Here is a 23,811-nt window from a genome sequence, read left to right as displayed (position 1 = left end):
TTCAGAGGCAAACAAAGATGCAGAAAGCAAAGGGATGCGGGAAAAAGAAAGATCAAAGTGAGAATACACAGAAAATCCAGTCACACTGCAGCAAACCAACCAAGCTCATAAAGTCATCTGCTCTGTGCTACACAAGCCTGATGATGTAACAGTTCTTAATCTCAAAAATTCCTGAACACAATGCCCTAGATGCGGCAATAATGATTTACAGTTCAAACTGTTATCTTTCAACCATAAGCATCCCGAAGCTTCTCGCAAATTAGGATGTAAACTGCTCATAAAAATGATGCTAATTTGAGGTTCAGCAACTAGTACCTGTCCATTGAGAACAGGCCAAATTTAGCCTATTTGTATGGAAGATGATTCATCAACTGCTTAAAAATATACACTTACGCACAAATGACAGCTACCCTCTCAGGAAAGGGAAGTGTAAGAGGGTATAATATCCCTTTCATCCTTAGGATGTCTTGTGCTAAGATTTCTACAAACTATCCTGCATTTGGATAGGGGTTAGTCTGAGATGTCAGAAACTGGCTCAAAGTTCCTTCTACAAGCAGCATTTTGAGCCTGCTGTCAAAAACACAATGGCTCTTGAAATAACAAGTTCTCTTTGAGACGCTCACTCCTGTCCCTGGGCTCTTCCCCAGCACACACAGGCCATGGTCACAAAGAGCTCACGGTTTAACTTCTCAGCAGGGACAAGCAAAGCATCCCTGTCACAATGCTATGGTAAGTGCCATTGATGTCCAGATTATATTGTATTCAAAGGGCTGCTTTTCATAGTGGCACTAAGGAAATCATTAATTAGGCCATCAGAGGGGAGGAAAAAAGATCTCCTTGTAAAAATCTTATCAAAGGATGTCTGTATGGTTCTTTTTCAAAGCTCTTCCTGACTGACATAACAAAAAGGCATAGCTCTAAAGACAAAGCTCATCTCAAAGGAGAAGCCAGGCTTGTCCTGTATCTTCCTGAACAAGCCACTTCTCATCTATTTACATTGGCTAAAAACACCACTTCTCTCATTTTCCGTGGAGCCAGTTTTCTATGGAGTTCCACAGTAAAGGAACTGAGGCCACTGAATGGCACTGTCAAAACAGCACTGAGTGAATCTTCAACCATGACGCCTTCCCACAAGCAAACTTAAGATCCAAGTGGCCCCTGGGATGAGTCCCTCTGGAAAGGACAGTGCTGTCCTGCTCTTTTGCCTCACCTTGTTCTAACTTTAACATCAGTCAAATCTGCCCCCAGGGCAGATCCTGGCAGGGTAGGTGCCTCACCCAGCTGTGCAGGCTGCTGTGTAGGCAGTCCAAGGCTAAGCCAGGGCAGTCAGGCCTGCTCCCTGTTATAGCAATTCTAACACGAGTGTGCCAGGTGTGCAGAGCTGCAACACACAGAAAAACACACCAGCAGCTAAAGCACAGCTCCCATCCCAATGGGAATGGGACTCAGACGGGAACTGCAGCTTGACATTTTGTCCTTTACCCCAGCAAGGCTTGTCAGCCCTCATCTGCTGTCCTGCTCAAAACTATACATTGCCTTGCTTGCCAAGGCAACTGTGAGTTGACCCTGCAGGGGGTCACTGGGAGCAGAAAACCCATTCATCCCACTTACTTGTATTGTGCTCCTGAGTCCAGGAGGTAGATCTCGTTCACAGACAGCGTTCTGTTGGTCTCAGGAACTGGCCTGTTCAGTTAAACACAAAGTTTTTTTGTTCCACAGTTTTAGGGTGTCCAGCCCACATCTGCAGTTCAGAAACTATATTAAGTGCAAGCTTGGATGTGTCGGCTCTGATTTTTTGTGGCATTGATGGAAATCCCACACATGCTGAGCCAAGGATCATACTGAGGGGAGTATTTGTATACTGCAAATAGCACTACAGTACAGAGAATAGCTTTGTTTCTTCCAGCAAAACCCTCAACATCTGTTCCTAGATGTATTTCAGAACAGTTTGCACTTTATACGTGTCCTTCCCAGACTTCTAGCTCCAAAATAGCCCTTTTCTATGGTCCTGAGCAGATCAGCATCACAATACATGCATGTTGCCAGCAGGGAAAGATCATTATTTAGTAAGTGTGGAATAAAGAAAACAGCATCTCCCTGGAGTACTCTGTTGTGACTCCATGAAGAAACAAGACACTCATTCCAGCTCTGTTTGCTGAAAGATTAAAGGAGACTCTGTGTTTCTCTTACTTGTAGTGAATGATGGCTCCATTTGGACCTGTGCTTGATATGGTAGCAAAACTCAATTCAACAAAGTCTTTCTGTTGACTGAAAGAAAAGATTGTGATCACTACAGCATAAGTGAGAGGAGCACACCAGGCACTTGGGGCACCTGGAGTGCCCCATCCTCAATTTCACATCACCTCAGCCTTCCCCTTGGCCATGAAAGCCATCTGGGCCAGCACATTTAGGTAGAAGAACTGTACAATTTGAAGCCCTCTTCTCCCAACCACGTGGAAACCTGCTTTCCATCTCTACTCTTTCCTTAGAAATAGAAAATTCACCACCCAAACTACCCAGGGAAGAGATGTGCTGAACATTTTCTACTTTGCTACTTATTTACTCAAAGGCATTTAGAGGACCTGCTGATCTACACACGGGAGTAACTCTCAATACAGATGGTGTTCCTTCTCCATCAGAAGAGGAGGAAATCTAACTTTTACATCAATTCCTCTGTGGTAAGAAAGCAACTCTCTTGTATTTAAGTGTCCTAACCTGCAGCACTCCTCATTGCTATCTCAAAAGAAAAGCAGATAGGATCCAGTGGGCTGGGACTTGTATCTCCCAAGAGACCCAATTCTTCACAACTCTTTCAAGTTTTCAAAGAAATCCTGTAGTAATGGTTTGTCCTCAGGTAAAATATACCTGCAAGTGAGATGGATTTCTAAAGAATAAAAAACAAAGGATAAAAACTCCACCCAGAAAACTTCCTCAGAGTGGATTTACTTTTTACCTGCGGAATTCCTCTGCTTTGTCTGCAGCTATTATTTCTGTTACTGTTCCCTTTGGAACCTAGTGGGCAAAGACATAGGTTGAATTAGTACACCAACAAGCAAAGAAAATGCTATATGCTTAAGCACTGGGCCTTGTCTGTGCATTATGAAATCCAGTCTGGAAGGGTCCTCTTTCCAGGTTTTCTGTCCTCATTCCTCAGTAATGAGGACAAACCTAGCAATATTGTGCAGGACATGTGAAAAGCAGGAAGCAGAGATGGTCACAGCAGGATTGCTGAATCCTGACTAGGGAGCAGTTAGTGCAGTACTAACTTCACTGAGATATGTACAGAGCTAACATCTCACAAGGCAACATCTCCTCACAGACAGGTTACACTAAGCTTGAACAGTTCTCTCCAAATGGTATTAGAAATGTTATGCTTTGAAATCAGAAATGGAAGCAGTTGCAGGAAAAACAAAGTATGTTAAATTTTACTTTAGGCATTTGATAAATTAAAACCTGTGACACAACTTCCCCAGGATAACAGGCAAAGGGGGCAGGAGCTATGTTTCAAACCCCTGAGGCAGACTTCTTGAGGTACTCAGACATGTAAAAAGGCACCTTCTGGAAGTCATCAAGCCATCTCCATAAATAAAGTCAATGGACTCAGACATGCAGTAGTACAGAAGGAGCACAGCTTAGTAAACTGCTGTGTAACACTGAGCACCCTACACCTTCACTGTGTACTTCTAAACCAGTGAATACACAAGTAATTTGTTTTTATCCCATTTCCACTACACCTCTCCATTCATAAATGCCAAATCTGTTCATACTGCCAGACAACCCTGATTATCGTGACAATAATTCCAAAGTATTCTATCAAGGTGGATATTATTTCATTACTTACACCACCAAACAAGCACAAGACAGTATCAATGCTACACTAAGCCTGTTTAGGTCATTCCTCACTTATTCTAGCTTTGGTCTGTGTAAAATGAATGGGAGCAGGGGGAAGATCTGGATATCCTCAATACCATATATATAAATAAATGTCTGAGCCATAGGTTTCCTGTTGCTGATGTACACTGAAGGCCCAGAGACAGCCAGTGAGAAATCCCAGAGACTACGGTAGAACTTGGGCAGTGGAAACAAACCTAAAAGTCACCTTGTCTTGTTACCTGACTGTCAACCTCAAGTGGCAGGGAGCAAAGGGTGCCCAGCCCGGGTATCAAGCACTGGAGTTGAATCTGGCTGGCCCCGCAAGGCTCTGTCTCCTCCAGCACTGGGCATCACCACTGTTAATGATCAGCAGCTCTGACAAACCCATCAAGGCCTCAAGAAAAATGGAAGGCCTTTGCAAAGTTGAGCTTTACATGCTGCCCATTCTGAAAGGAGCTTATATCAGTGGTTTGAGACAAAGCTTTCCCGTGCCTGGATGGGGTGACCCTGCATTAAGAGCTAGTAGCTGATCCCTTACCACTGCACACTTCCCCAAACATCAGCTGTCCTCAGATTAGCAGGAATGCTTGGCTGGTTCTGAGCATGTCTTCAGAAATACACCAGCTGAGGTGACTTGCCCAAGCCTCATCACACTTGGCATCAGAAGAAGGAAGAAGAACCAAGCCTATTGCCCCACAGTTCTCTGCTCTACCCATCATATATCAGGAGGTGGGATGAGCACTACAGATGCACAGCCCAAGCAACACGCTTTTTTCCTATTTTCAATGCATCAGCATACAAATAGATATCACTCAAATTCATGGAAAGGAACGGTAGACCCTCAGCAAAGACCAAATTCACATAAATCCTACATGCTCACAATTTCCAAAGTCTTAAAAACAGCAAGACAATGACATAATTGTCATAATACAAAGTAAAAAAGAAATCACTTTCCTGACAAAAAAGTCAGGAAAGTCTTTTTATCAAAGACAGGATAAATGGTCAGAGTCTTGGATTGGCTTGCCTTTTACAGATACTGGTAGTTCCATTAATCTTCAGTGAAAAGCATATTTACATGCAGCTGTAAGCAAATCTATAAAGGGTTTGCAGATCTGTGTTTAATAATGGACTGGATTTTTGCCAGTGTCAATATTTGGCTCTGATGGAGACAGACAGTAGATGGACTTACAGCACTAATGTTCTTCAAAGCACTGCAGGCCAGTTCTCAGCTGGTGTGAAGTGGTGGAGAGCCAGAAAGGAACTACGAAAACTTTGGCTCTTTCAGTGACTCTCTAAGTGGTTTTTAATCAAGACATTTCAGTCCTCCTCTTCTGCTTTCTATTGCACAGAGCTCCCTGAGGCAGGGACTCTCCCCATTGCATACAGAGGGCATGTAGCACTGTAATGACTCAGTATCAGCCAAAATTTCCAGAGCTCACGGGGTAAATAATGTCACTCCAACTCATTACATTCCTTAATCTAGGTCAGACGGGATGCTCTACATAAATCATCTATAGCAACTAACCCAAGCTGGCAATAGATCATGGACTACACCTACAGCAAGGGGTTTTCTACGGTGAAGTTAAAAGAACAAAAGTTTATCGTGAATCCTCCATAGACTCACAAAACAATATTTATTCACAGTATCTGTTAGTTACTGGATATCACTGTAAACTGGATGGCATTCCAGAGAATGTGATCTCTGGCAAACAAGAGATGTACACAAGATGCATGGAAACCAGCTTATTTTTCCATAGTTGCTGCTGTATTCTTCCCCAGGTATCTCCTTTCAGGGCTACTGGAATATTAGGTGGACTGTGGGAGTCCTAGACAGACATTCAAGTACAAGGGTAGCAAGATATAGCATGTATGGCTGTACAGAAATTATTCTGCTGCTACAACTGTCCCTCAGCAGATGCACTCACTCCGTGGACAACCAATGCCTGCAGGTTATCTGTGTCCTCACAAGGTTCCCTGCTGCAATGACTGTCACCTTGTCCCTCCTGCCTTTGGTACAAGCCTGATATCCTCAAGCTACTGAACTAAATAAGGGCAACCACCTTCAGGCACTCAGATCAAGCCAAATACACCCTCCCAGAAGTCCTGCTCAGCTTTCAATTTCTGGAAGTTTCCAGTTCTTACTGCTAGTCCATGTAAGGCAGATGCTCCACCTGTGGTCAGAATGACCCGAGTTCACCCTGCTCCCTCTCTCCCTCCCCTCTCTCGCTGTACTTGTTTTTTCTTAAGCTGACAATTCTTTGGCTAAATCAGCTTAGCGAGTTAGAAGGGCAGCTCCAGTGAGAGCAACTCCAGGATTAACAACCCCTCAATACCTCAGCAGGGCTGGATCCCTTCAGCACAAGCTCCAGCCTGCATTGTGCTTTGCAGAGGGGAAACTGTGGTCAGTTGCCCTCATTCACACCATTCCTAACCAGGATGAGCAGAGAAAAGTATTTTCCCTTGCAAGAGCCACTGACCTTGGGAATGGCCTCAGTAAGAGCATAGCTGGCTTTGTCACTGAGCCACACTTTCTCCTTGGGTGAGAGGCCTGCACCAACAGCCTGCAGCTCTGACAGGATAGATCCATAGGGCATCACCTGGATTTTAAACTCAGGCTCCAGGGTGGAGTCAAGCTGTAAGTGCTCCCTCACAGCTGGGTCCATCATCCGGTCACCATCAATGAAAAGCCTGAGAAACAAATCAGATAGAACAAATAAGTGGGACCACATCTGACAGTGGCTGGAGTTAAGGAAGGAATGAGAAACCCTTCTGGCAACATTTCAGGGAGAAAGGAGTTTGTGAATTATGTGCTATACTGTGTCCTATGTTGTTTTAACCACTGGCCTTCACTCAGCTTAAATCCCGCTTCAAAATTAAGATGTGCCACCCTGCTGAGAGGAAAGGAGCTGATAGCATTTTTTTTGTATGATACATTCAAAATGGCTACATCCTACCACTGTGCTTGAAATAGGAGAGTAACAGAGGCACATAACAGCCAGTCTAATTTTTAAGTGCAACATCTGGAAATAGAAAAGCTAGTGTTGTTCTAAGTATCACTTTGTTCTCACTTTCACTGAATTGAAAAGTTCAACTCAACCTTCACACAACAACCTGTACTCATCCAGCCAGGTTTCACCTTAGATGGATCTAGGTGGCAGCTTGTAGATGCCTCTAAAAGACTTTTGCTTGCTAAGGCTCAATATATGGGGCAGTCACAGGAAAGAAGCCCTCTGTCATAAGCCAGCCCTGAAACTTTCCTACACAGTCCCTGCAGTTTTGAAGTGACTCAGCAATTAGACAGTAGTGAAAAGTTTTCCAGTGTCCAGGCCAGCATTGGCTCTTACTCACATTTCACCCAGAGCTCCAAGGGCCCTCCACATTATCTCAGGGTAACAGACAGAGGGGTCACCCATCATGTCCAAGGTCACTCAGCATGTCAGCCAAGGTGCTGAGGAGCACAGCAGAGCTCTTGACTGCCTCTCTAGCTCTGATCAGGGCAGAAGAGTAATTAACATTGAGGACAAAACTGCTCAGAAAGGACACCAAGGTACTCCAGCACAGGCATTTCAAAAGATAAGTGCTTTGCCAGAACAGCTCTCCCACAGAAGAATGAATCTTGGGGAACTGAAGAAGGGTATACAAGCACCTGATTGTGTTCATTCCTATGACGGCGTATGCAAAAAATACAGGATTGTACTCAACATCAGAGCCTCGGAGGTTGAAAAGCCCTGAAAAATAAGAATGCCAAGAATCACAGTCCTGGTTTGTCTTTTGCAACATCAGAGAAAGCTAAAAATAATCTCAGCAAAACACAGTCAAGCAGTGAGACGTCACGGCTGCAGGCCGTGGGTCCAGCTCCCAACCAGTTGTCCCACGTCCTGCTGCTTTCCAGGCAATCCTAAATTTTTGCCAGGAGATGGCACCAGAACTGCAGTTTAAACACTCATAGGGAAAGAAAACTGGTGTTTAACTTCTAAAGGAGGGCTGGCTTGGAAGAAAGCAGATACAGTCAAAAAAAGACAGGGATACGTGTACAAAAAGTAGCGTCTGACCCTTTCTGGTCTGTGCAATGCAATAAAAGCTCACTTCTTTAACAGCCAGAAAACTTCAAAGTTACAAGTTATCATTTCATTCCAGTCCTTCTTTTGATACTTGAGGGAAGAGCAAGACACAATAGGCAAGAATAAAATACCCCAAAAAGGCCTCTCATTTGAGTGCCCACAATATCTCAGATTCAGACTGTATAGTCTTAGCTATTTTTCACAAAGATTTTATCCCCCACAACTCCAGACAAAGTCAAGAAGGGAAGTACAAGTTCAGCATCTCCAAACTCCTGATTTTAGGGTCAAATAAAAACTCCAGGGTATCCAATTAGCTGAAATGAGTTACTCAAGCCAAAAAGGCCAGCCAGCAGGACAGTGGGAAAAGAACCAACATGTCCTAAATCACAACCTAGCACTGTATTCATTGAACTGTGCAAATTCTGCCATGAAAGTAAAAATAGAGTTTAATTCTCTCCAGGGAAGGAGTAGGTCACTTGAATGCAGGAAAGAGCCACAAAGAACTCTTTACAGCATGGGTACAACCTTCCTTGCTCAGCCGACTCCCAATGCAGTAAGGAGGCAACAGTCTCTTTTGTGGCTTTCTTTCTGTCCCCAGAACTTGTCTGGAGTGAATTGAATTAGATAAAATTAAAGACAACTTCTCCCCTTCCCTCTGTAGGATAAGAAATCAACCAGGCACCTGAGAATGAGCTTCTCTCATGACCTTCTCTGGTCCATCTTAAAACTCTTGATTCATAACCAAGATTGGCTTTCCTGGAGACATTTAATCTGAAACCACTTCAGGGCACCAATTTATCATTAATTTAATTGGAGGTGCGCCTGAAAAGGTGAGACACACAATCTCTGCTCATGCAGGCCTCCCCAGGGAGGAGTCATATTCACCACTCTCCAAAGTACTTCTTTCACAACACCTCTTTGCTCAGTGTCCCAGATCCAGGAGAGCTTCACCCAGCGCCAGAGATGTGGCAGTGGCAGTGCTGGAGCTGGGAACACACCACCTGCATTTCTACCTTTTCAGATCAGACATGGGGCACAGGCATTGGCAGCGCTGACACTCTGCCAGTGCTGTGTTCCTACTGTACCAGTCTGTGCACTGGTGATTTCTGCACAAAGGACACAGCACTAGAAACAGCAGTTCTGGGGAAATCACTGTTTTGTGGCCATTCTCCCCTCCTACACACTGGGCTGAGAGCCAGGGTATGGAGACCTAGCCATCCTGGGGCCCCAAACACAGAGGGGATTCCAGTAAGACCCTAGGTTGAAATGATCAAGAAACACAAGTTGAGCCCAGACTTACTTGTTTTAACCAAAGCATTTGCTGAACACAGGAGAGGTAAAGACTGGCTTAAGAAGTTGTAACAATTAGGAAGATGACTGTGAATGCTGTGTACCCCACCCTTGCCTTATGTATACAAAGCCACATGTTGCACTGCTTTGTTTATAGCCCAGACTTCACAGCAGAAAACAGTCTCCATCTTTCCACTGGGTGAGGCAGCATCAGGATATTTTACAGCCAGAAAACCTCACAGTTCTTTTTTTTTCTATCAAACTGCCTCAGGCTTTACACATAACCTTCTTCTCCCTTTGCCTGGGCTGCTTTTCAAAGGTGATTTGCTGCATTTCCTGGGCTAAAAAGGTACTCAGGAGCTGCACTGGTGTAATAAGGCACTGTGCAGAAATACAGGCACACTATTTATGACCTGTTATCACCACTGCACTTGATACACAAGTTAATTGATGTCTCACAAACAAGTTGTCTGTCAAAAGTGCCTCTCACCCTGGCATGGTTCTTCCTTTCCAAGGCAGGAAGAACATTTCTTTGTAGGAAGAACTGAGAAAGGACATGCAAAGACTTACATGCTACTTCATCCAAGGCCGTTACCACAAACCACATGACTTTCCTCTCAGCCATTTTTGAACGGAGGGCTGTAATTTTGTCTCTCCAGCTGACCCCTACAAAACATGGTATGAAAAGCTACAGTTACTAAATTTACTGAGGAAGATCACTTAAACACAGACCAACACACTGGATTGTGAAGGGACCCAAAACACACTGTGCTTCCGCTCCTCACTCCGTTCTATTAAGTGATAGGAACGATCTCAAACAAGCTGCCCTCCAGACACCCATGGTTTGTTTTGAAATCACCCAACTTCCAGCAAATGGTTATTTAGAGTTTTGAGGACAAAGGGGTTGTTAGCTGAGGTTCAATCATCTTCTTGACCTATTCATAGGGGATCATATTGTGCTGCAGTACTGTTTTTCTCACTACTTTATAAGAGAAAAGCAGAAGGGAGATAGGACAGTAGCAACAACCCAGGTCTGCTGGGAGTTAAGCTTCTCACCTGTGTAACTCAGGTCAAGTATGATGAGAGGCTTGCAGGGGCGTTGAGGACAATCTGTCCAGATTGTATCGATCAGGTTTTCTTTGACAGGCACAAGGTCATGGCCAGCACTTCTCAAGACTTTGGACATCCTCTTCCACTGGTCTGACAAAGGGAAAAAAGTCAAGAGTGATGGCTTTAAAGAACACACACGGGTTCAACAATAGCCCTGTTCACAGAGGGCAGACTCAAGAATCTGAGTCTCCTCCTTTCTTTCCAGACTCTTCTTCTTCCCATTCCTTTAAAAAAAAAAAAGGCAAAATCTATTGCAATTACAGTTATACAAACACATCACTGCAGCCAGTGCTGGTGGGTAGTCACAGTCCTGGACGAAAGTCCCTGGAAGAAGCCCAGAAGCTGCCATAAGGGTGTTCCTCTACCCCAATGCAGAACCATGCAAGATCTAAGCTAGATCTAAGCCTCCACAGAGCCAGGAGATGGATCCTTAGCCCACCTGAATCAAGCAAATATCTCCCCTTGCCTCCAGTGACCTTTGCATTGGGCCCCATGTGTTGAAGCACAAATAGATATGTACTCTGATATAAATGGTACCTCTCACTGTGCTTCCTACAGGGGAAGCTGCAGAGATGCTGAGACCACCAAGCAGGAGAAGCAGCGTGGATTTTGCCAGGGTGTTCTTGCTCACATGCTGGCCAAGGCATTCAGCAGCTTTGTACTGAAGTGCCTATGACAAGCCAAAGCACAGACAAAAGGAGGTAGATCGGGATTCTGCTTTTCAGGTAAGGTCACTGCAAGCCTAGAAAGCAGTTCTCATCTCTTTGTGTTTTGTACTCAATCCATTGCTGTGGAGCTCTCGTGATACATGCCTATACCAAAATCCAATCTGTTTTGTGTAACAGTTTAACCCACCATCCCATCTGGGCTGGAACATGTTTAGCTGCACACCATCATACAACAGCTAGACAGAGAAGCAAGGAGCCAGAATATAGTTGCCCAACCCAGAATTATAAAATAAAGTAAAACCAACCAGCTGGAATAATGAAAGGGTCCACTCCCACCTTGGAACATTCTGGGAGGACACTCACTAGCCAATCCTCCTGAGTTGGTGTATCTTTCAGACCTTAGAGGATTTAAAAAAAAAAAAGAGGTTCAAAGAAGCAGTCACACTGAAACGTTCCCACACTATGCAAAAAGTCCAAACTAATGCATTTAGTAACGAATGTCTAAACCCATCAGCAACAGTCATCACAGGACACTAAAGCAGGAGCGGTGTATCCAAGATGTCCCTAAGTCCGTGCACGATGGGATATCCCAAGAGCCCAAACTGTACATGTGTGAAGTGACCAAACAGTGAACAGCCTGTGAACAGCCTGTGACTGTTCTCTGTTTATCAGTGGAGCAGTATCCCAGCCTCCTGCATACCCATTTTCATGAGTGTCCAGTTGTTATCCATCTGATGTGCCGCCTGCAGGAAGTAGCGCCCGTCAGTCCACATGGCCGCGTGCTGCTCAGTGACTATGGCAGTACCTAGGCAGGAAGGTAGAAAGGTGTAGTGATTCAGAAGTGTGCAGACACTGTGCAGAGATACAGACAGCAGGGACAGTGTCTGAAATGCACTCTAATTCACTAAAAGGCACCTCTGCTCACTGTTCAAAAGTTGGTCCTATTTCAGTACTCACTGTTTCCTCTGAACTATGACTTTCCAAATCCTATCTGAGACAGTATGTATGTACAAGGATGCACCCTAATGAATTGCCTCAGATGAATTTGACTTAAGCAAACCTCACCCAGTCAGTGGAACTGAGTAAATGGGGCCTTCCAAACCTTCTGTAACAGACTGTGGTCTCCACTTGGCTGTTGTCACAGTAACACATACTGTGCATCCCTAAACTCCATCCCATCTTCTTCTGGGGAGGAAGCCTGGGCTCTGGCCATCCACAAGAAACAGCTGATACTAGGCCTGCAGACATGAGTATCACTCCCAGCTGTCAGCTGCACCTCTTTCCCAAATGCTACAGCTCTAGCAGAGATGGCCGAATAGGAAACATGAACAGAAACTTCTCTTGGTTCCAGAGTCTGTCCCATTCCAGTGACTCCAGATGGAGGGATGCAAGCAGACAGCTGAGGGGCAGTGACATCTCAGCAAGGCACTCGAGCTGCCTTGCTCTTGGCAATACTAAAAAAACCATGGCACAAACAGAAACTGAATCCAAGTCCTTTGAGTCTGCATCTTGATCATACTCTCTGTCACCAGAAACTGAAGCCCAGATTACCAGAACAGAGTTTCCAAGTATGAATTCATTGTCTTCTACCAAACTCCCCCAACACAAACCACATTTTCAGCTGCTTCAGCCTAAAAAGATGAAGCAAGAAACACAAGGTAACCCTTGTCTGAAACCTCACTGATTTGCTGAGCATTAGGTTGGGAAAATGGACCTTCCAAGTATATAGCAAGGGCACAAATTATAGAGGAAGGTTATGAAGAGGTCATGCAGAAGGCACGAAATTCATACAGGATTCATGTTAGCCATTAACAGCAGTCCACAGCCCTGGATTTATCACCTTCCACATGAGATCCCAGAGCTCATAGGAACTGATGAACAGACCCTCCAAACACATAGGTACTGGTATTTATTAAACTGATTTACAATTAGAGAAGAAAAAAGACTTCAGTAGACTAAAGTGACTTTCCAACAACCACAAAGCAGTGTAATTTGCAGAGCTTAGGGTACAGCCAGGGTAAAAACTAGGTCTCTTGAAACACAGACCTATCCTACAGCCAAGAAAACATCCTGTCTCGGCAAGATAAGCAAACTTTTCCACAGTGTTCGGTTTCCAAATGCAGTGTTTCTGGCCCTGGCTCTATTTAAACAGAAAGGCCAACTAAAGTCCATCTACTATTCACCCAGCCCAAATGGGCAACATAAAAATCTGTTCGTACTGGCTGCACATCAAAAGAAATGACCGCAGGTTATAAGCACCACATTAAAGAGTTAACAGGATTTTACTTTAAGAGAGGTTCATTTAGGGGTCAAACATTTTCTGAAAACTTGTTATTCTGCTGATATTACATAATTCCAGAGGGTAGCCAAGACATAATTCTACAGATGCTGAAATGGGAATAAACAGTCCAAACAAGCTGAATAGGTTTCCTTTTCCATCCTGCCTCTATGCCATGAATGGAACTATTTCTTTATAGGAGAATTATGCAAGAACCCAAGTTCTGGAAAGGTACCTGCAGAGCCATCAAATCCAGAGATGAACGCCCTTCTGCAATCACAGGGTGCAATGTACTCGCTCTAGAAAACAAAAGAGGCAGCAATTATTTATAGCAGCAGGGGAAAAAAACCCGATCAGCTGATGACAAATACTTTGATAAGCTTTTTCTCCTAAAGGACACCGCAGGGAGAACAAAATGAGTTAAAAAATCCTAGGCTCTACTCCACTGGAACATTTAATCATCTGTGATTATACTGTATTTATGTTCAACTGGTGGTTTTTTTAAGCTGCAGCACTTTTCTCCCACAAACATCTGTAAACACTGAAGTGCTTCAGAGTTTGCAGACCTTTATTTCACACTCAGCCTCCCCTTTGGGCAACAAACAAATGATGCCTTTGAAGCTGCAATGCAAAAGGAAGAGAAACCAGAGGCACTCCTTGATCTTGGAGACCAATCAGTGCATAAAATCTGTAAAATCGACTATCTCCAGCGAAGTCCCCTCACTCACATTTACAGGAATTCCTTTCCGTAACAATGACATTGAAAGAAAATAATCAAAGTGGTAAAACTGTAAAAAATTTAATCCTTAGGACCTTTCATAAATAGATGCTGATCCTCTCACTCCTCCCTTGCCCACTCAAAATCAGACTACAGCAAAAAACGCCAGCACATGGTTTAATGGATGAGAGGGAATCAAAGGCTACTAGTCCATCCTCATCCCAAACCTATCACAAGCTGTGATTGTGGGCACATCCCTTGGCAGTATTGTAGAAGACCTTGAGAATGCACAGACATCTGATACCCTCAGGAGCTGCCAAAACTGAAAGAACAACTGTAACTTTATGTGGCCTACAAGCCTTTTTCATGGGACCCCATTCTGGCAAGTCTGGAGGTCAGAACTGCTGAGTAGGCCTGTTAATTAACTAGTGCAACTCAGCAAATTAGCTTAATCCAGGCTGACAGCACCAATGTTTGAGCTGCAAAACCCCTGGATTTGTACCTTACAAATGGTTAGAAACCCAAATCTGTTTCTCAGCCCATAAAGTTTCTCTGCACCCAGCTGTGCTGGGGCAAAAGAAACATCTTATGGACTGAGATAAGAAATTACAGCCCAATTCTCAGGCAGTTTTAGTTCCTACTGTGATAGAATCACCTGATTGTTAGAAAATGCTCCCTTCAAATCTGTTACTCTTCACTGTTCTGAAGAAGGCAGAGGGTTCAAAGCACAGCAGTGAGGAAGCACAAATCACAGCACCTGAGACCAGCTCTTTATTTCTGCTCCAAATCATGCCATGATCAAACCCCCTCCAGAACAGCCATGTCTCTCCCCTCCTGGGAGAAGCCCCAGGCAGAAGCTACCAACCATTCACCACTATCATTTTGAAATGGAGCCTTGCAACAGCAAATCTCATGGCCCAAAAGAGGATCTGGCTGAGCAGCTTTTGCTCTCAATTGCCAGAGAAGATTCCTGGGATATGCTCCAAAGAAATCCTCCATTTCATCCAAACACTAGTGAAAGCTGGCAGAAAGGAGGGGGGGTATGGAGACCATGCATGCCCTCATCTCTGACCAGTTAGTTTCCCATGCCTTTTCTTGTCCAGCCCCACTGGGCTGTGACATATGCTCAGCAGCTGTGGAGAGGAGAGGGGTCAGGATACCCACCTTGGGAAGAGAGAACTGCCCTTGGCACAACTCTAGCTGATGGGGCAGCTCTGCCTCAGCCCCACACAGCACGCTCTCACCACTAACCCCCTTTAAAATAATAACAAAGGCATCAGCAGACAGAGAGGACAAAGTCATTCAGGGAACAGAATCAAGTGTTTGTTTCCCCGCTGCCCATTTCACAGCAGCAGGACAGAACATGAAGGCAGAGCGATGAGGATTCCCCATTTCAACATTTCCTAACAACTATTCAGCCCGACATATCACTAAGTACATTCCAAAACAGAGCAGTGATTTCTCTTCCATTTCTCTTGACCGACACAGCAGAGACTACAGACTAGTTTGCTTGTGCAGACATGAATCTCACATTCATAGGATAGGTTAGCAACACAAAACTGTGAAATGGATGAAAACAGTTCAAAAAAATATAAAAAGAAAAAAACAAGTGTATCTGTTTTAGATCTGGTAAAAGCTGACCTAAATTAGCAAAGACCTTGACTGTTTGAAATTACCTCATGCTGTCCCATCCACAGCCAAATCCAGGGCATGAGGCAAATGGGCTTTAAAAGGGAGTATAAGGGATCTGGAGGGAAAGATGGTTCATTCATCTGTCAGCCTGAATTCTTGCACACCCACCTGTTCTGTTTCAAGCAGCAACCCCCACGGTGCAAAGATGAACCCATGTTTTGCACGAGCTAAAATTATCAGGGGAACACCTGTGTATGCCAAACAAAGCAGAGACCACAGCACAGTCAGAACAAGGTATTTCCCTGGGGCTTGTCTTGCAGCTCTGATGGCCTTCAACCTGGCCCTCCTCAGGCCTTTTACGTCTGCTTTTCACCACACCTGTCAGTCCAGCAGACAAAACTTGGGGCTACATCACAAAAATGCTCATCTAAGCCAGAAAGAACCCCAAATATCAGTGGTGCTTAACCCCAAAGCCTGCAAGGTTAAGCCATTAACATGTTAAAGCTTATTCTAGCCGAATGTCAACAAAGATCAGCAATGAAAAGTGCAGCTCACTACCCTTAGCTTTAACAACACTGGTGTCATTAAAGAACAAACACTGCCGTGTACCTGGAGGGAGGTCAGTATTCACTGCCAAAAACCAAACTGCACTGGTAAGAACTGGAACAGGTCAGTACAACCTGTGCACAAGCTCTCTCTTGCTTTATAGCCCTGCTGATTCCTCAGCTCAGCACAAGTGTGTGTGAGAGGAGCCAGCCCTGAGCAGAAGACAGCACCTCTGCCAACCCAAACACAGGGCCCTGAGCTGGGCAGGTGCTTCCTTGATGTGGAAGACCAGTCAGATATGACTAAATTTGTTTTGAGTCAAGGCCTGGAGGTAGAAGCCAGCCCCAGTTAAGCTGTAACTGCCTCCAAACCCAAGCTCTAATCCAAACATCATTCCCTCCCATTAAGAAGCTCCTCCAATCTCTGAATATTTCCATATGGGCAAACTCCAGATTCAATGTAAACTGCATGACTCAACATAAAAAATGGATCCTGCATTTAGCACTGCAACACTCCAAAAGCTCTGATAGACATTTTTAACCAAACCACAAAGGACTTACATGCCTCTTTCCCAAAAACATGGCTTTTCACCCCTTTGTCATCTTTGGATACCTGCAGCCACAAGATCCACCTAGCATTCATGAAAGGAAGTGGGACTCTTTGCACGGACTTCATCCCACTTTTGACTGGGACTGCTCTCCTTTCTCATCTGCCTCTGGACCACCCAGGTCTCCGAGGAAACAGTCTGTTTCTTCAGACTTCTTATCACCAGCATCAAAATTTGCAAAAATTAAAGCAGCCAGACAACATCCAGGGCTGACTGCAAGAGCCACAAATCCAAGGTATTAGCGGCTTTGGTTAAGCCAGAGTCAGAGCCAGCTGCGTTTGAGAAGCTCTGCAAGTCTTTCAGTTCCTTACACAACTAAACATGGAAAGCAAAGGATACAAACGGTGGCAGGACTCCTGGCAGTATTATAATCTAAACCTCCTAGCCTTGCAGGAAAACCAGTATTAAAAGCATGACAGAACTCAAAGCTCAAACAATCCCAGTATTACAAGGAGAAATTAGTCAGCAAGTTGCAGCATCAGGGTGTATCAGCATCAGTCCAATCCCAGGGTTCCTTTGCTACCCAGAAGGGAATAGAGCTTCCCCCAGTCTAACCCTGTGGCAACACCACAGGAGGGAAAGCCCTCTTTGTTGACAAGTTCTGTGATGTGGATCCCAGGACAGCCTCAGAAATAGCTGAGGCAAGGACGGCAATACACAGCTTGCTTAGGCTGTGGGGAGGAAATGGTTTAGGCCACCAAACACTTGGGTATCATTAAATACCCAAGAACAATGTTCTGAGTCATGGAAGGAGCTGCCCAAGACCAAAATCTGACTGTGGGGCTGTAAAGTTCTTGCTTGCACACAGCAAACAAACCCTTGCTTGGAACATGGGGAAGCTACAAATCTCAGGTTATCTCAGTGTACCTGGTATCAGTAAGGCTGTTCTCGGATCAACAGGTTCCCGTCAATGCCAAAAATTGCACCAATTCCCAAACCTCACAGAAAAAAAATCCTGCACCAGCTAGTCAGGAGGCACCAGGATCAGCAGTGTTCAGTAATCGTTTCCATTCAGATAGATTTGCTCTGCAGAGAAACCTGACCAACTCGCCTGGCAGGAAATAGCAACATGGGGTTCTCTGCTTAACTGCACTCTGTCAAGGAAAAGAAAGCAACAGAGAAACCCAGAAGTCCTGAGGGTCACATTCTTCAACTCACATGACAGCATTTAATGTCTAGTGAAATGAAACCGGAGTTATATATGGACAGAGGCAGCTTGAGGCAGGAATGCAGCAGACAATAGCAGCTGCAGAAAACGCCTTCCCCCTACCTGCCCAAGTTTGGATCTCCCTAAGAGGAAATACAAAGCTGCACATATGGTCCCAGGGCACAGGCAAGTCTGGACCCGGCTCACCCCAGTGCCAAGTCAAGGGCAAAGGTTCCGAATCAGTTGCATTTTGCTCTTGTGCACCCTGGGGAAAAAGGGAGCTTTGGGTGTGAGCCAGGAAAGCTTCAGGTCTTTTGTTTCCTGAAAATGGCTGAGGTGGGAAAAACCCTCAGCAGTTCTTGGGTCTCTTAACAGAGTGAACAGAAGAGTAAAACGAGCGCATGAGCCAGCAGGGGAGGTAAAAGGCAGTTCAGCAATTTCAAATTTATGTCACAGACTACAAAAATCTTAACAGTGGAAGCAGCACACATCACAGTTACTGCCGTGGGTTACCACCCTGGGCCCAGACTTCCCTCCTATCTTAAGAGCATAGAACATGATACAGAGAAGCATGGAAAGGGAAGCATCATTGTGGTCTGCTCCTTCCCTGCCTCTCCAAAGGCTCCTCCATGTGAGATCTGAAGGGCTTTACCATAAGGCAGCAAATTCCAGTAAGAACTTGATCTAGTAAAGGGAAAGCTCTGCAACTAATCCTTCATCACCTCACTTAACAGTATGTGTGGATCAGGAGATGCTAATGGCGAAACTAAAGCCTAGAAAATGTTTGTTCCTCACCCAGTAAATCCATTCTTCCCAACAGCCAAGATGGGCACAGTAAGTGCTCTGGCAAGCTCTCTTTTCTGCAGTGTGAGTTCCCTGGAGACAATCTGATGAGAAGTTGTTGGTAGACTGTCCACTCCGATTTCTTACAAGAACATAAAAACCTCAGTCTCCTGAATTGACCCCAGAAACATTTTTCAACACAGTATTTCTCAGGTTACAAAGACTTTTATGCTGTAACCATTAAAGCAAGTGAACGAAGGATGATTTCAGTTATCTCTGGCTTTTACCTTTTGCAGGGAAGGAAAGCACGATCGTTCCCACAACCAATCCATCCATCCATACCTGGTGGGCATCTCCAGAGGGCACTATGTAGGCTTGGATAGGCTCCTGGACATACTTGGGATTCTTCATCACCTGCCGCAGTTGCTTCAGCAGCTCTGTTGTAATTTTCGGACTCATCTTCCTACCTACAACTAAAACAAAGCACAAAACCTCAGTTTATCCAACCATTCCAAGTCACTCACATGCACAGGCAAGGAGCCATCACCACTGGAAACTCCCCTTGAGGACAGCTGTGCCAATATCATCCCTCTCAGATCAGAATTTTGTCTGTCTTGTCACTCATTTTCCTTAAGAATGAGGGGTCAGGTTAAGGCCAGAGAATCACAGCTGGTCGGCCCTGTAAAGGGTTTTTCCCACCTGGTGAAGGATGGCATGCCCTGTGGTGATACACATGAGCTTAACACACTGGCCAACCCTTCTTGCATGTGGACTGGACCAGGAACCACAGCACCTCATACATTCCCTATGACAGCCAGGAAAGGGCTTGGCATGCGATGTGGATGGTTCCAAGTATCCACAGATCAGAAGTAGCTCCACCTGTGACATGCACTGAGAGAAACTTCCAATCTTTTCACTCTGAGGTCAGAGATGCTGTGGCTTATATGCTCAGGCTGCTAGGAGAGCAAGACATGACATCAGGAACTCAGGAAGGGACCAACTACAAATGCAATTTTTAGAAGTTTCACTATAGCCCAGAGTTTCATAGTGGACTGGTGAGTGGATTAACTCAGACAAAAGATATCTGCTCCCAAGGACACAGAGGGATGCATTAACTGGCCACATTCACCTCTGGGCTGTGTGCTAGTTCATCTAGAAGAACACAACTATAACAGGAGGAACAGCCCGCTGAGCTCTCACAAGGGACTGCCAGAGGACAACTTATGGGAACCTCCTCTAAAGACCTTTGGCAAATGCTCTGCAGATCTCAGCTGGTGTCAGGCAGGGGTGAGGTACAGCCTGGATGGAAGATCACAGGGGAAAACAAGGGCACAGGCCAATCACACTCCTTGGCTGTGGTTTTGCAATGGATGCATCTTTGGCATTGCAGTGAACATCAGCCTCTCAATTTGCTACCCAAAAAGTGTCTCCAGCCAGGGCCCGCTGTGAGCACCATGCACAGTGACGCACCAGGCCGTGCTGCTGTGCTGGCACAAGAGAAAGCTGCAGGGGAAGGCACTCACTGACTGCAGGATGTCAGTGGGGGGGATGTGCAGCTGTGGGGGATGCCTGGCCAGAAAGTCTATGAAAATCAAGTAACCTGAACTTCCTCAGAGATTCTTTCCATCTTTCCTTCACTCACATCTCCAAAGGGTACCCAAAGGGAGCCTCTTCCCAGTACTCTACCCACTTCTTTCACATTTTTAAGAATGTGTTGGGATCTTAAAACTTTAATACTGTCACATTCCAGGGCAAGGTGGGCAGGCTGTGTGCTGCTCGAATGCCACACTACGCAGTATTTTATTCTGACCAGTTAATTTCACAGCTCATTTCACAGCCATGTCTACAAACAGATCATGATGGGAGAAGCAAACAGCATGCAAGTCTAAAACATTTTTTGCTTATCCAGGCACTTACTCTATTTACACCTCCCTAACTACCAGGAGTCCCAAGTGACATTATGGTCTTATGCCAAAACACAGTAAGGCACATCCTTGCCCTGTGACATTTGCCATCAAACTGGGAAAGTAGAAAAGCTGCCTCCCCTTCACAAGCCATAAGAAGACATGATTTGACCAAGATCACACAGCAGAGCTGTGACCAAGTCAAGAACTGAACCAAGATCTGACCCATTCAGGTATAAAAATCTCAATCCAAGCCCACCATTCACGTCTCATCACAGGAAGTTTAGAGCACACAAGACTTGTGTGTGACTGACTTTGCCCACACAGGTACACTGTGTTTCAAAACCCAGACCACATGAAGCAAATTAAGGTCAAAAGGCACTGAATCCTCAAATTGGTATTATCTTGTCCCTTCACTGGGATTAGATTACACCTCAGATTTATTTCCAGGACAATTTTCATATTTTTATAGAGTGTTTGCAAGCTACACTGAACTTTATAATACTGTGATTGTTTCTGTCTGTCCTCTGCAATGAGCTGCTGTAACATTCTATAATGTTACTGCTGATTTATGTTCTGATAGAGTAAAATACAAAGGAGAGAGAGCAACAACATAGCGACTAGCCAGCAGAAAAGAATCTCTTTCTACAAACTCATAAGGACACAGCTTCCATTCTTGGCCTGTGCTTTGTCTCTAGGAATCTAAAAGTCTCATATAAACAGGCAAGGCATGACGAGGCTTTGCCTTTTAATAAAGCTCCTTGCTGACAAGCCATGGTTTTCTTAGCAAGCAAGAGATTCTCTCAAGGACAAAAAAAATCATTTAAAAAGTACTCTCCCTGTTGAAAGATTTGCTTACAATATTAAAAACAAAACTAAGCTAAATTAGCAACGAAACTCATATTGAGAAGGACATTTATTTTAGATAATGCCCACAGTACAAGAAATCCCTTTCAAAAAATCCTCCACAAACTTTACAATAAAAATTGTCTTCAGAGAAAGAGAAGCTATTTTCTCACAGATCTTTGGTAGCCCTTTATTCTGGTCCTCATATAACTTTTAACAGGTGACTTCTCCTTCCTTGGCCATAATTATAAGCCTCTGTAAAGTTAAAACAGCTTCTCAATCATTATTTACTCATGCCAGTGATCAAAATCAAACACGGCTGGAATTAAGGTAGAGGATTTAACAGTTCAAGGACCAGTCCCCTTCCGTGTCCTAACTTTTTCAAAGGTATCAGGCTCCCTTATTACCTGTCTCTGTAGTTCCCCACGTCTGGACGCCGCTCAACTCTGCTCACACAAAATACCATCCAGCTCTTTGCTCGGCCTTCATAAGCTCCACTGTACCTGAGAAAGCAAAGGGCAAAACTGAAATGGCTAACAAACTTTGCCCCCCAATAAAACATTCTCATCCCCCAGCAATGAGCTGAAAATGCATTAACACTACGTTCTACTGGCATGATTAGAGATGCACCGAGGGTGAACCATGAGGCAACAGGGAACGTCAAGGGCCAGGCATTTGCTTGTCAAGACTTATGATTAGATCTTGAAAGTGTGTGCTGGTTTATGCCAATTTGTTCCCCATTTCCCATGGGGAAACCAAGGCAGAGCAGGAGTAACATGCAAAGTACCACTGCATGACGACAGTCAGAGCTGGATCCCAAAATCTGTCACTGTCTAGACATATATTATCTACAACTCACTCAGACTGCAGGAGGCAGTTCTGCAAGAGCTCAGAGCAGATCCTGCCTGGGCAGCAACTCCATCAGACACACAGGGCAAAGAGCTGAAATCATGAAAATGCTGCCAGAGGAACCAGACACCCCCTCCTGCTTCCCACATGCATGGACAGCGATGGGCTGCCAGCGAGGGCTGGGGATACCAGGCCCAATTTGTCAAGGTGTGTGTCAGTGCCATGGTAGGGACAGGAGGCAAGGCCAGGAGGTCTGGCTACAGCTGGGTCTGCTTATGCCTGTGTCAGATCACTCTGAGCGTTTATGCCCCATTTTCTTCATATATGCTCATCCTGTGACAATTTCCTCTTCGCTTTCTCTTTTATGTATAGCCTTGTTCAAAATAAGCACGTAAGCTTGCATAGTGAGGATTCAGCAGCAACACCCCAAAGCCAGGCCTCTCTGGCCTGGGCTGGCTGCACGCAGGGCAGCCCAAGCACTCACAGCTACATATGGAGGCACAAGCCCCATTGCTCGTCCCTCCCTCGTATCTGCCTGCACACTCACCAAACAGAATTACAGAATTGTCAGGGTTGGAAGGGACCTCTAGAGATGATCTAGTTCAACCCCGTGCCAAGGCAGGGTCACCTAGAGCACGTGACACAGGAACATGTCCAGAGTTCAGGAATGACTCCAAAGAAGAAGACTCCACACCCTCCCTGGGCAGCCTGTCCCAGTGCTCTGCCACCCTCAACATAAAGAAGTTCTTCCCCGTGTTGAGGTGGAACTTCTTGTGTTTTAGTTTATGGCCATTACGTCTTGTCTTGTCGCTGGGCACCACCAAAAAGAGTCTGGCACCATCCTTTTGGTACCCACCTTCGAGATATTTATATGCATTAATGAGCTCCCCTCTCAGTCTTCTCTAGACTGAACAGGCCCAGCTCCTGCAGTCTCTGCTCAGAGAGATGCTCCTGCCCCATGAGCCAAAAGCCTCCCCCAGCCCCACTCAGGAGTGACAGGGCCGCTGGACCCGGACACCCCGCCTGGGCCTGGCTGTCAGTGCTGGATGCCGTGACAGGGCCTGGGCCTGGACACCCGGCCAGGGACCGGCCGGAGGGGCAAGCTGTGCCCAGGCCGTGCTGACCCCCGCGGCCGGGCCCCGGCCACACGAACCGCTCCGTGCCACCAGCCCGGGGCTCCCGCCCGGGGCCGCCCCCGCCCGCCGCTCCTCACCTGCCGCCGGCCCGCCCGCCTCCGCCGCGTCAGCGCCACGTGGGCCGGCCGGGCCTCCCCCTGTGGCATCACGGCTGGCGTCACGGGGCGGGACCGGGATCGGGACGGGGACGGGGACGGGGACGGGGATGGGGACTGGGACCGGGAGGGGGGCCGGGGTCGGAATCGGGATCAGGATCGGGATCAGGATCGGGACCGGGATCGGGATGGGCACCGCGCACCGGTGCCGCCGCAGCCGCGCTGCCCGGCGTGGCCGCCCGACTGAGCCCGCGGGGGCCGGGGCAGC

At 45.8% G+C, this 23,811-nt stretch overlaps 1 protein-coding gene across 1 annotated transcript in view; it reads right to left on the bottom strand.

The window, feature by feature from the left end:
- Positions 1-23,592, bottom strand: part of XPNPEP1 (X-prolyl aminopeptidase 1) — a 29,215-nt gene extending 5,623 nt beyond the window's left edge. The window contains exons 1-13 of the mRNA XM_017839372.1: positions 23,526-23,592; positions 21,871-21,966; positions 19,056-19,186; positions 13,516-13,579; positions 11,703-11,807; positions 11,308-11,400; positions 10,281-10,424; positions 9,795-9,890; positions 7,520-7,601; positions 6,351-6,561; positions 2,954-3,012; positions 2,191-2,268; positions 1,612-1,683 (exon numbers count right to left, since the gene is read on the bottom strand). Coding sequence (XP_017694861.1) covers positions 1,612-1,683; positions 2,191-2,268; positions 2,954-3,012; positions 6,351-6,561; positions 7,520-7,601; positions 9,795-9,890; positions 10,281-10,424; positions 11,308-11,400; positions 11,703-11,807; positions 13,516-13,579; positions 19,056-19,172 — 1,121 coding nt within the window. The 5' untranslated portion in view covers positions 19,173-19,186; positions 21,871-21,966; positions 23,526-23,592. The remainder of the gene's footprint in view (positions 1-1,611; positions 1,684-2,190; positions 2,269-2,953; positions 3,013-6,350; positions 6,562-7,519; positions 7,602-9,794; positions 9,891-10,280; positions 10,425-11,307; positions 11,401-11,702; positions 11,808-13,515; positions 13,580-19,055; positions 19,187-21,870; positions 21,967-23,525) is intronic.
- Positions 23,593-23,811: the final 219 nt, after the last annotated feature.

This window comes from Lepidothrix coronata, unplaced genomic scaffold, assembly GCF_001604755.1.
Source record: "Lepidothrix coronata isolate B3197 unplaced genomic scaffold, Lepidothrix_coronata-1.0 Scaffold8, whole genome shotgun sequence".
Lineage (NCBI taxonomy): Eukaryota > Metazoa > Chordata > Aves > Passeriformes > Pipridae > Lepidothrix > Lepidothrix coronata.
The sequence above is the reverse complement of the archived record's forward strand: the minus strand, read 5'-3'. Positions and strand labels throughout refer to the sequence as shown.